General features: G+C 39.8%; 1 protein-coding gene across 1 annotated transcript in view; it reads left to right on the forward strand.

The window, feature by feature from the left end:
* The window catches only part of SNX31 (sorting nexin 31), a 70,794-nt gene extending 58,498 nt beyond the window's left edge, over positions 1–12,296 (forward strand). The window contains exons 12-14 of the mRNA XM_050800781.1: positions 1,417–1,494; positions 8,492–8,548; positions 11,581–12,296. Coding sequence (XP_050656738.1) covers positions 1,417–1,494; positions 8,492–8,548; positions 11,581–11,676 — 231 coding nt within the window. The 3' untranslated portion in view covers positions 11,677–12,296. The remainder of the gene's footprint in view (positions 1–1,416; positions 1,495–8,491; positions 8,549–11,580) is intronic.
* Positions 12,297–12,703: the final 407 nt, after the last annotated feature.

Consider the following 12,703-nt stretch of genomic DNA (forward strand, 5'->3'; position numbering starts at 1 on the left):
AGCAGGACAAGAGAGAAAAAGGATTAGTGGGAAAGGAGCAAATGGGAAAATCATAGGGAACCTTCAATTTTTCTCATAGTAGTGCAAAGCCTGGAATAAGGAAGCCCAGCTTTTGTGTAGCAAGATGTACAACTGTGAGTGTCTTGGCACCAATGATGATTAAGCCATGAAGGATAGTGGAGGTGACCATCAGTCTAGAACATGAGTGATTAAAGATACTAGAAAAATAAGAAAGTAGGCCGGACGCAGTGGCTCACCCCTGTAATCCCAGCACTTTGGGAGGCCGAGGCGGGTGGATCACTTGAGGTCAGGAATTCGAGACCAGCCTGGCCAACATGGTGAAACCCTGTCTCTACTAAAAATACAAAAAAATTAGCTGGGCATGGTGGCAGGCTGAGGTGGGAGAATCGCTTGAACCCAGGAGTCGGGGGCTGCAGTGAGCCGAGATCGCAGCCACAGCACTCCAGCCTGGGTGACAGAGCAAGACTCTGTCTCAGAAAAAAAAAAAAAAAAAGAAAGAAAGAAAAAGAAAAAGAAGAAAGTGAAGTGAAGAAAAACAGCTAACCTTTTTTTTTTTTTTTTTTTTTTTTTTTTTTTTTTTTTTGGAGACGGAGTCTCGCTCTGTCGCCCAGGCTTGAGTGCAGTGGCCGGATCTCAGCTCACTGCAAGCTCCGCCTCCCGGGTCTACGCCATTCTCCTGCCTCAGCCTCCCGAGTAGCTGGGACTACAGGCGCCCGCCACCTCGCCCGGCTAGTTTTTTTTGTATTTTTTAGTAGAGACGGGGTTTCACTGTGTTAGCCAGGATGGTCTCGATCTCCTGACCTTGTGATCCGCCCGTCTCGGCCTCCCAAAGTGCTGGGATTACAGGCTTGAGCCACCGCGCCCGGCTGAAAAACAGCTAACCTTTATTTTCAGTTTAGTAAAAGCAATAAGTTGCTAATATGTTCTTTCAAACAAACCAGTTACTATTTATGCTCAGTAGAGGTCTCTCAATAATTATGTATACAATGTCTAGAATTAAATATAGGATTGACCATCATCAGTTCATCTCATTATAACAATAATAATTCATTTTTATTGTTTGTTGCTCAAAAAACATGATCTACTTACAAAATAATAGAAAACATGGGATGCAAGGGGGTGAGTTTTAAGAGGAAAAATATTAATAGTGAGATCCTGGACATTTTTCATTTCTTTAAAATATTTGCTGTAAATATATCCACATAATTGAGAAAATTTATAGTTACTTCCTAACTGGATCTTAAGAAAACTTCTGGAAGTTAACGAAGAAATCTAAATTCTTGAATGTGTGTTATTGGAGGGCAGAGCTCAAAATCTGCCTTGTGGTGTGAGGAGGGAAGGAAGAGAGTGAAGATTTCTTCAGTTACAAGAGTTCTTTATTCCTGCATTTCTTAGGCTTTTTTGCTGAGTAGCTGCTTGAAAAAGATGATCTCAGAAAAGATGGTAAAGCTAGCTGCTAAGAATCCAGAAATGGTGAGTGCTCTCATCTGTGTATATTTTTCACTTTACGTTCCCATCATCAGCCAACAGTTGCAGACCAGTCTACACTTATGAGCTCTCTGGGCCAGCAGGTCTGGTCCTAAAGGGAGGACTCCAAACCACAGAAGTGAGCTCCTCTTCCCACTGGTAGCTCAGTGCTCAGAATGGCAGGGCAGAAGGAAGCCTGTCTTTAGAATTAAAGTCATTTTTCCAATGAGAAGTCATCTTTGGGTTACTGAGAATTCTAACCCTCGACTTTGTATTGTTTTATTTCAGCCTTCTCTGACATGGAGGCTTTCAGATTTATTATAGAAGCTACATCTTCAAGTCGGGGTCTTGAGGGGGTCCTTAACACAATGGGGATGATCTTATTATAAGTTTGTCTCTGGAAAGAATCCATAGCTTCTTGATAATTCCATTGTGCCAAATGAAAATGCCTTTAACAGTTGGGAGGAGTAAAATAAACTCTCAAGGCTACTTTTTTATTCTCAATATAAAATTAAACTTTATTGTTCTAGTGTACATTTATTTATTAAAGGCTTAGTAACTCATCAAAAAGGTTGGTGAGAAGGCTGTGTAAATATTAGATTTTAAACTGTTTTAATTGCCTAGTCATCATCATGATACAAGTATGTCCCAAACAAGACAGTACAATTTTTTTTTTAAATGATTAGAAATACCAATGCCTGGGGCCAGGCATGGTGGCTCATGCCTGTAATCCCAGCACTTCAGGAGGCCGAAGTGGGGGGGATCACTTGAGGTCAGGAGTTCGAGACCAGCCTGGCCAACATGGTGAACCCCTGTCTCCACTAAATATACAAAATTAGTTGGGCTTGGTGGTGTGCACCTGTAGTCCCAGCTACTGGGGAGGCTGAGGCAAGAGAATTGCTTGATCCCAGAAGGCAGGGGTTGCAGTGAGCCAAGGTGACACCATTACATTCCAGCCTGGGCGACAGAGTGAGACTCCATCTTAAAAAAATAAAAAAGAAAGAAAGAAAGAAATACCAATGCCTGGTTGACATTCATAAACTTAATTCTTTTGTAGAATATTACATTAATTTTTTAAAATATAATAGAAAATATTGGGAAATTTTTCTTTTTTTCTTTTTCTTTCTTTTTTTTTTTTGAGACAGAGTCTCTGTCGCCCAGGCTGGAGTGAGTGCAGTGGCACAATCTCTGGTCACTGCAAGCTCTGCCTCCAGGGGTCACGCCATTCTCCTGCCTCAGCCTCCTGAGTAGCTGGGACTACAGGCGCCCTCCACCACTCCTGGCTAATTTTTTGTATTTTTTTTTTTTAGTAGAGACGGGGCTTCACCTTGTTAGCCAGGATGGTCTCGATCTCCTGACCTCGTGATTCACCCATCTCAGCCTCCCAAAGTGCTGGGACTACAGGCATGAGTCACCGCGTCTGGCTGGGAAACTTTTCTAATGTTTTCATTTAAATTTAGTCTAAGAGGGTGGATAACATCTTTAGTTAACATTGATCTTTACTTTCCAGCTTTTTTCTAAGAAAATAGTTGTGTTTTGTAATTATTTCTCTTTCTTTTAGAACTGAACGTACCTTTTCCAAGGAAAATAAATTCACTGCCTCTTGTTGATCGAACAATTCAAAATGTACTAGAGAGTAGTAAATGAAAGCAATAAAAGAATCAAGGAAACTCTTTTTAAAACAGTAGTATAATAAAATCCAACCTCTCAGGCAGGATGGACCCTCTTAGGCTGAGATTATTGTAGGTATAAAAAAGAAGAAAGAAAAAAGTAATTAACTGAAGTAGCTTCATTAAAAGGGAGAAGTGCTCTCAAATGTGGATGAATAAAATGTAAGCTACTTGATTCAGGAAATACTTGTACAATGAGTAGCTAGAGTTAACTCAGTAAAATGGAGAAAGTAGTAATCCATTTAAAGTTTTCAAGAAAAACAACCACACTATGTTCCTTAAGTTTGCACATGAGTTGAAATCCCTAATTTATCTCTGAGGTTAGCAAAATCAGCACATTAGTCAGTACCCTTGTATTGCTTTATCTAAATATTTAACACGTTTTATTTCTGGAAACTCTTTATTTTTTTACTTATTTTGGCTCTTGGAATGAAAAGTTCAGACCTTTCATTTTGAAAATTGGGTTTCCAAGAGGATTTTGTAAAGATAGTTTGCATTTTAATCTTGAATTTTATTTACGAAGCTCTGGGTAGAATGGAACCTGGAAGGTAGAGAGAACAGACAGTTCGGTGTTTGAACTCTTCCTGAGTTCTGGGCGCCCTCACAAGTACAGTCGATTGAAGTCATTCTGTGGCTCAAGGAAACCATATAAATGTACCATGGTGACATTCCCTTGTTTTCCAGGGAAACACACCAAGTCAAAACTGACACATAGCACTTGTAGAAGGCTTGTATGGACTAGGACACAGAGTCTGTATTTTTCAGGGCAGGTTCTGAGTTCAAGATTTTGATCATCTTAAAGAATCTGAAGCAGGGAAGAGAACTGTAATCAAATGAGCCCCATAAATAAGGCAGATGGTCCCCAGAAGCAGATTAAATAGTGCTAGTTTTATCCTAGTAAGAAGAAATGAGGGAAAAAAGAAATGTATTGTTAACTTAGCTTAGTTAGCTTTAGGTAATGTTTCAAAGATAAAACTTGTGCTCTGTTTATGAAGACATCATTAAAATTTTGGTCCAGCAAATGCACTGAAGAATAATATAAACATACAGCCACAACAAAAATATATTAAGTTCTTAAATTATATATGTGTGTGTGTATATATATGTGTGTGTGTATATATATACACACACACATATATATACAATTTTTTTAAAGACAGGGCCTCGCTCTGTCACCTGGGCTGGAGTGCAGTGGTGCAATCATGGCTCACTGCAGCCTCAACTTCCCAGACTGAGGTGATTCTCTTACTTCGGCCTCCCAAGTAGCTGGGACCACTGGCATATGCCACCACACCCAGCTAATTTTTAATTTTTATTTATTTATTTTTTTGTAGAGATAAGGTCTCTCTATGTTTCCCAGGCTGGTCTTGAGCTCCTGAGCTCATCCCACCTCGGCTTCCCAAAGTGCTGAGATTACAGACAAGAGCCACTGTACCTGGCCCTTAAAGGCAATATTAACCATAAACCAGAGGAAAAAAAAAAGTGTAACATTCTTCTTAAAGCTATGCTCCTGTACAAAAGCTTGAATCAATTTCCTTAATATTTGCTGCTCTTAATTAGAGCAGAATTATAAAGGAGTGCTTTATTTAAAAATAAAGTATATTAGTGAGAGTTAGGTTTTGCTGCATATAATAGAAAATAAAAGACAAAACAAGTGTCTTAGACACAATAAAAGTTTGTTTCTCTCTCATCTAAAAGAAGTTCAGAGGTAGGCAGTCTAGGGCTGGATGGTGGCTCCATAATATCAACACAAACCTTTCTGTTGTGCCATCTTCTGTGTGTGGCCTTCACCTCATGCTCAAAATGGCTGCCAGAACACTCATCATTACATCCACATTCTAGGCAGCAAGTATGAGGAAAATATGAAGCAGGGCTTACTTCTTCTCTTCAAGGAGGAGTTCCAGAAGTCTCACACAGAATGTCCCCTACAACCATTGGCCAGAAGATAGTCACATCACAGGCCCACGCCTAGCTGCAAGGGAGTCTGGTAAATGTAGTCTTTTAGCAGGGTGTGTTGTCTGTTCAAATAAAACTGGGTGTAATTACTAAGGAAGAAGGGCAGAATGGATAATGGAGTAAACTACCAACAATCTCTGCCGTTTAGAGAATTCCAAAAGACACCAAGAAATGAAAGTTGATGTATTTTATGCAATAGATGTGTTCCTAAGGAATTTCTGAAAGTGCATTATTATTATTTTACATATTGAACCATAATCTGGATATATGAGATGCACATCAGGAGTATGCTGGTGAATAATTTTCTGACTTAAAAAGACTTTTTTTTTTTTTTTTTCTGACAGGCTCTGTCTCCAGGCTCGAGTGCAGGGGTGCAATCTCAGCTCACTGCAACCTCCGCCTCCCAAGTTAAAGCCATCCTCCCCACCTCAGTCTCCTAAGTAGCTGGTACTATAGTCACACACCACCATGCCTGGCTAATTTTGTATTTTTGGTAGAGACAGGGGTCTCACTATGTTGCCCAAGCTAGCGTCAAACTCCTGAGCTTGAGCTCAGCCTGTCTTGGCCTCCTGAAGTGCTGGGATTACAGGTATGAGCTACCATGCCTGGCAAGAAACAATTTATATTTCTAATAATATATACCTAGTTTGTATATTTTTCCCTTTGATTTTCTTAAAAGTAGATCTGATCTCAAAATTAGTTTCCCTCAAAAATGGCAAAGAACAAGACGGCTTTCTGATTTCTGATTACCTTTCACCTCTCACTCCATCCTCAACTACCATCACCAGATGTATTTTTCCCTCCATTCTTCTTTCCTTTTAGGCAAGGTGAAACTATTTAAAAGGCAACTGGCAATTTAAAAAATGTTTCTATTATATGGTGAGGAGGGGAAACACCAAGGGCAGTGGCCTCTGATATCTGAGGAATGTTAGCCTTTTGAAGAGCTAGTCCAATATAGAAAATGGAAAAACTGTGCATGGCAGTCAGGATAATGGTATGAGCATAGCAGGAGGACACAGTTTTAGAGAATCAGGGGGAAATTACTGTGCAGAAATGAGTGATTGTGTTATTAACAGAAACTATTCTATTGGTTAAAAAGAAAGTGTGGGAATACTGCATTATGAGAAAAGATTTGCTTGTTTCCCCAGCTTTAGTTCCCCCTAGTATATAAAGTATTGAAGGTCTTACTGCAACAAGTCAAGGAAGCTGATTATATCAGGAATTGCTTAACATTTGTAGTGGTTCTATTTTATTTACTTTGACATAGGGGTCAGGAGGGGAAGGAAACTAGGAGAGAGAAAATTCTGAGAATTTTCCTCCAAGTTCTGTATTTCATGGCTGCAAGACTCTTTACAAACTCTAAGGTAACATTGTAAAATAATAATAATAGTAGCAAAACACATAAAACATCAGAGTGTTAATTTCTCATTTACCAAGACTTAATAACTAGTTTTTAAAAAAATATTGAGGCTGGGCACAGTGACTTGCACCTGTAATCCCAGCACTTTGGGAGGCTGAGGCAGGTGGATAACTTGAGGTCAGGAGTTTGAGACCAGCCTGGCCAACATGGTGAAACCCCATCTCTACCAAAAATACAAAAATTAGATGGGCATGGTGGTGCGTACCTGTAGTCCCAGCTACTTGGGAAGCTGAGGCAAGAGAATCGTTTGAATCCAGGAGGTGGAGGTTGCAGTGAGCCAAGATTGTGCCACTGTATTCTAGCATGGGCAACACGGCAAGACTCTGTCTCAAAATAAAATAAAATAATTGAAATAGGCTTGAATATGTGAACATTTCCGTTAAGAATACTAACCTAAAGGAAGTCTTATGCATACCTCCTTAAAGCAATTGATTTTACAACAAAGTTAACCATAGGTAAAAGAATGCTTTTTTGCAGTGTCATGTTATTTAGCCTACTTATTTTGAAATGTCTCAGTCTACATTCTCATGAGAAGTAAGCAATAATAAACAATTAATTCACTCTTTCATTCTGTCATTTATGAATGCCTGTGTGTACCATATGATGGCTAAACCTGAGAATCCAGGGTCAAAGAGCTACTATGTTGGAGGAGAATGGCAATTAGTACAGAGATGTTGACAATTGTAGAGTGAATAAATACTGTGCCCTGTTTGAGTTACATACCTAATGCACAGTTGTTTAATAGCAGTTCTTTTCTTTCCCATTAAGAAGAATCTAAGTACTCTTTCCCCAAAAAACCTGGCTAGGTGGTGTTTACTAGGTGTGCCAGGCACTCTGCCTTTCCAGATTCACTCCCACTCTGCTCTGTGCCCTGAGAGACTGTGTACTGCAACCTTACCCTCAGTGGGATAACTCAAGCTTGTCCAACTCACAGCCTGTGGGCTGCATGCAGCCCAGGACAGGTCTGAATGTGACCTAATGCAAATTCATAAACTTTCTTAAAACACTGAGGTTTTTTTGTGATTTTTAAAAAGCTCATTAGCTATGTTACGTGGGGACCAAGACAATTCTCTTCTTCCAGTGTGGTCCAGGAAAGCCAAAAGATTGGACATTCCTGGATAACTCATTGGGAAACCCAGCAGGAGATTGGAGGCTGGGAGAAAAGTGACAGTGGGTGTTTATTTCTCCACGTTGGAACCTGCTGGGTCTCTGTGGTTGGAATGTCCCTCTACTGAGGGCTACAGCTCCCGTCAGGCAATCTCTCCTCTTTATAGCTACAGCTACTCTCTGGTTCCAGCCACTGTGCTCCCTCGCCCCTTCAGGCCTAGAGGTGGTGGGAATCTTCTGGAAATCCCCCTCATTGCTAGCCCCTGGGGGCCCCAATATCCCTTCATGGATTCAATGTAATCCTGCCCACACCTCCATTAAATAGTTAAACGGTTCCTTCCTAACATACTCCTCAATTACCCCAAGATTGCACCATCTGTTTCCTGCTGGTATATTGAGTTTACCTTATGTACATGAGGTATATTCAAGTGTCTTGAACTTCGCTTTGATTCTTCGTTTGATTAATGGTGCCTTTTGATTAACCAAAGCCCTGCTGGGCTTTGAGTCAGCATATGGATTGCAACCCCAAGAATTATTTCAGGATTTAGAAGGACGTTTCATTTTGTGTGATGTTCTTTTAAAAGCTTTCTTCAATCACAAAATCCATAGGCAACCACTAATGTGAAACATTAAGTTTTACTTAACTTTTTGGGACTCTTATTTCTATAACATTTAGACCCTGACAAACGAAAGAGGAATGCACAGATGACAAGCAGGTGTACCTGTTGACTGGCAGCCTTTGGGAATGTTAAGAGGATTATCGTGGAAGGGAAAGTGTGCTAGTTAAATAGATTGTTTGTGTGCTTGCTTCTCTGGGCGGAGCTGACTGACATTTCACTAATCTATTTAGCAGATTGAAGTTCCGGAACAAAGCAAAAGTGAAAAATACCACATTCAACAAAGCCAGGTCTGTGAGTAAAATTATGTAATTGATATATTATAATTTTGATAAATCTGATCTTTCTTCCTCTTTAACCAAAGTCATCCCACTTTCAATAATAAGTCAGAATTCTGTTTCTCAGAAGCTCCTCTATGTAGATTGGGCCAATTGGAAGGCCATCACAAAAATATAGTATTTTTATTGTAGCACCCCATAGCACTACCAAGAATTTTTACATAGAAAATTTCCAAGAGAAACACAGAATTTCCTTGGTGATTTTTTTTGTATACCCCATGCATTTTTTTGGAGGCAACTCTCTTTCTAGTTTGTATATGTTACATATCTAGTATATTTTGGCCTCATAGGTTTTCTGCAGTATACTCTGTATAAAGTAACTTTTAAGTTTATAAAATACTTTTTTGAGCATTTAGGTCTGCTGTGCAGATAATAAAAGAAAAAAATCACAATCAATGGCATTTTTGAGCACTCATTATTGCCAGGCAGTATTCTAAGCACTTTTATGTGAATTAACACATTCCTCACAGCCCTGTAAATAAGTTGAGGAAATTAGGGCACAGAGAGGTTATGTGACTTGCCAAGGTTGCACAGCCATCAATGATGGAAGGAAGCAGGCAGTCTGACCCTGGAACTGTGCCCTTAACTAACTGTGCTCTTACTAACTCTTCCTTTCTAAGTCCAAATCCTAGTGTAGATGAATGAAAGAAAAGTGACTTCTAAGTAGCATTTGAATGGGATTTCTTATTGCTCCAGCACCTTCACAGAGACTGGTGTGTATGTAAGCATCCTTAGTGTATATGTACAGTATTTATAAATATGTAAGTATATAAAGTCCTTTCTTGAATGAATACAGTCAGGGAAAAATAAACTAGCATAAACGCAAAGCATTCTCCTTCATAATCACAGCATTTCTGGCTGGTTGGATAGAGAGAGGAGATAGGAACTCTACTGCTTACTGGCTATGTGTCGTTAGGCAGATCCAAAACCTAACTGCACCGCACTTCCATTTCTTTATCTGTAAGATGCAGATGGTAATCACTTCATCATTTTAATGCACCCATTTTAGCAGCATGCCGACAGCATGGAGCTGTGGTTCTCAACTTTGGCTGCACATTGGAATCACCTGGGGACCTCTAAAAACCAATACTTGAGTCCCACCCTCAGAAATCGGGAATTAATTGGTCTGAGGGGCCTGGGCAATGGAATTTTTAAAAGCTCCCCAAGTGGTCCTATTATACAACCAGACTTGGAACCATTATCCTAGAACACCAGTTCTCAGTGTGTGGTCCCTGGACCAACAGCATCTGTATCACGTGGATCTTATTAGAAATTCAAATTCTCAGGCCCCAAACCTACTGGATCGGCAGCTCTGGGGGAAGACCGCAGCAATCTCTTTAACACGCCCACCAGACAAACCTGATGCATGTTCAAGTTTGAGAGCCACTGTCCTAGAACAACAGATAACACTCAGCACAAGTGTGATCAGTTCAGCTGTCCTCTCAGATGAGTGGTAACTCTAATACAGGCCAACTACCTCATGCTGTGACTAGGACCAGCAGGTCAGAAAGAGACCTAATGTCCAACTATATTGAGTTTTAATTTATTTTGCAAACCCTTATATAGACCTTATCCCGAGCCATGAACTGCTATAATTACTTTTTATGTATAACTCTTTTAATCCCAGTAAACAACCAAAGCACTGTTGTTATCCACATAGAGAACTGAAACACAGAAAGGTTAAGTCACTTGCTCAAGGTCACACAGTCAGTTAACATCAGAGCCAGTATTTGAACCCACGCAGTCTTTATTCATTGTTTAACAAATAAAATTAGTTTGTTGCTTTAACCACTCGGGAGTGAGGGCCCTCTATCAAAACAAATCCCTCGTAGAAAAAAATATTGTAGCCCACCTGCCCATTGAGGGGCTCTGCAGCTTTTTTTCACTTTCCGCTTTCCATAACCCTGTCTTTGAGATTTCTTAAGTACCGAAGGCAAATTACTCATTAAAGATTTGCGGTAACCCTAACCTCTAAAACGTGTTAAGTGTAATATATATATATATATTTTTAAGTGAGACAGTCTCACTCTCTCGCCCAGGCTGGAGTGTGGTGGTGTGATCTCGGCTCACTGCAACCTCTGCCTCCCAGGTTCAAGCTCAGCCTCTTGAGTAGGTGGGATTAGAGGCGCACACCACCATGTCCGGCTAGTTTTTGTAGTTTTGGTAGAGACAGGGTTTTACCATGTTGGCTAGGCTAGCCTTGAACTCCTGGCCTCAAGTGATCCACCGCCTCAGCCTCCCAAAGTGCTGGGATTACAGGAGTGAGCCACTGTGCCAGGACTCTTTTTTTTTTTTTTTTTTTTTTCTTGAGACGGAGTGTCACTCTGTCACCAGGCTGGAGTGCAGTGGCACAATCTCGGCTCACTGAAACCTCTGCCTCCAGGGTTCAAGCAATTCCCCTGCCTCAGCCTTCTGAGTAGCTGGGACCACAGGCGCCAGCCACCACGCCTAGCTAATTTTTTTGTATTTTAGTAGAGACGGGGTTTCACCATGTTGGCCAAGATGGTCTTGATCTCCTGACCTCGTGATCCGCCTGCCGCCTGCCTTCGCCTCCCAAAGTGCTGGGATTACAGGCGTGAACCACTGTGCTCGGCCGCCCAGCCTCTTTTTTAAAGTTTGTGTTTGTGTGGAATGTGCACTAAAGATTTTGGGCAAAGTTAAAAATGGAAAGTTGCATGGCTTTAAGGGGGAAAGAGGCAAGACAGGTAGAGTTAAATGTTACCTGGGTGACATCACAGGGCCCCAAAAGATGCTCAGGACACATCAAACCAGTAGGCGGCGCTCTTCTCAGCCCTAACGAGTGTTTTTACAGTCACCCCAAAATAAAGCTTCTACAGAATAAAACTGTTTAAAATAACCATTGCTTATACAAATATAATCTTTCTGTTGCCCTTTCAGTACTATTTTAACGTCTGTGATTTTGTTATTGTTATGGAAATGATTTCCTTTCATTTACATTTCTGACCTCTCTGTTTACTTCACAGCAGAAAGACTATTCTAGTTTTCTATCAAGAAAAAGCAAGATTAAGATAGCTAAAGATGACTGCGTTTTTGGGAACATAAAGGAAGAAGACCTCTGAAGAAAACTCTCATGTTTTAAAAATCCTTGGAGGCTATCTTAAGACAGTGAAAGAACTTGGGGATTCAGGTGGGCTACCTACCATCAATGGAGGAAATTTGACCTCTTCCCATTGTTTTGGCATTAAGATAGACTGTATTTATCAAGATATTATACCACAGCACTCTATGGAAATCTCAAGATTAGAAAAAAAGGAACCATGTTATAGAGTTAGTTTTTATTTTATTTTTGCACTTCGTCATGACCGTATAGAGTTTGTTTTTAATGTCTCATAAATGACAAGTGGCAAATTCAAATAAACTCATATGAAGCTCATTCTATTTTTTCTCTAAAATACATGTTTATGTGGCTTCATGAAGTCTTTTAGGTGTTCTGGATTTACATAAATGAAAGTCTCATAAAATATCATAAATGTATTTTGGGTCAATTTCTAAAGATGTGACTCTTCAATGGAGGAAAATATGGCTCTAAGAAGTGGAATCACTGAAAAAGAAACCTGGGTTTCTCTGATCTATCCACACAGATTTAGAGCAAGGAGGTGATGAAATACTGATTTGTTTCCTCACAGCAGTCTGAGCCTACCAATATGGATGTAGTCAAAGTAAAAGGCTGCCCCGTTCTCTGCTTGACCATTGTTATGATTGTATTCTGTCCTTAGAGTACTGAAAGCAGTTCGATAATCAACATGCTATTTGGAATGTTTTAATTTGGAAAGCAGTAAGGCCCTGCACCTGATATCAGATACCTTATAAGTCTCTTAGCTTTAAAACTATGTATACTTTCTCACAAGGTTTTTCCTTATCTAGCTTCATTTCTCTCATGGTAATTAATGTAATTATGTATAGAATTAAGACCACAATAAAGGAGATGATCAGAGGAATCTGTATAGTGTAATTAGAAAAAGTGCAATATTCTAATGTTCTAACTGGGGTGTACACCTAATTATATAATAAATACAAAATAATTCTAGTGAATATAAAATTTGTTGATTAAAATTCCATGAATAATCTTTTTGAAATATAGAATAT

The sequence above is a fragment of the Macaca thibetana genome, chromosome 8 (genome assembly GCF_024542745.1).
Source record: "Macaca thibetana thibetana isolate TM-01 chromosome 8, ASM2454274v1, whole genome shotgun sequence".
In the NCBI taxonomy this organism is placed as follows: domain Eukaryota; kingdom Metazoa; phylum Chordata; class Mammalia; order Primates; family Cercopithecidae; genus Macaca; species Macaca thibetana.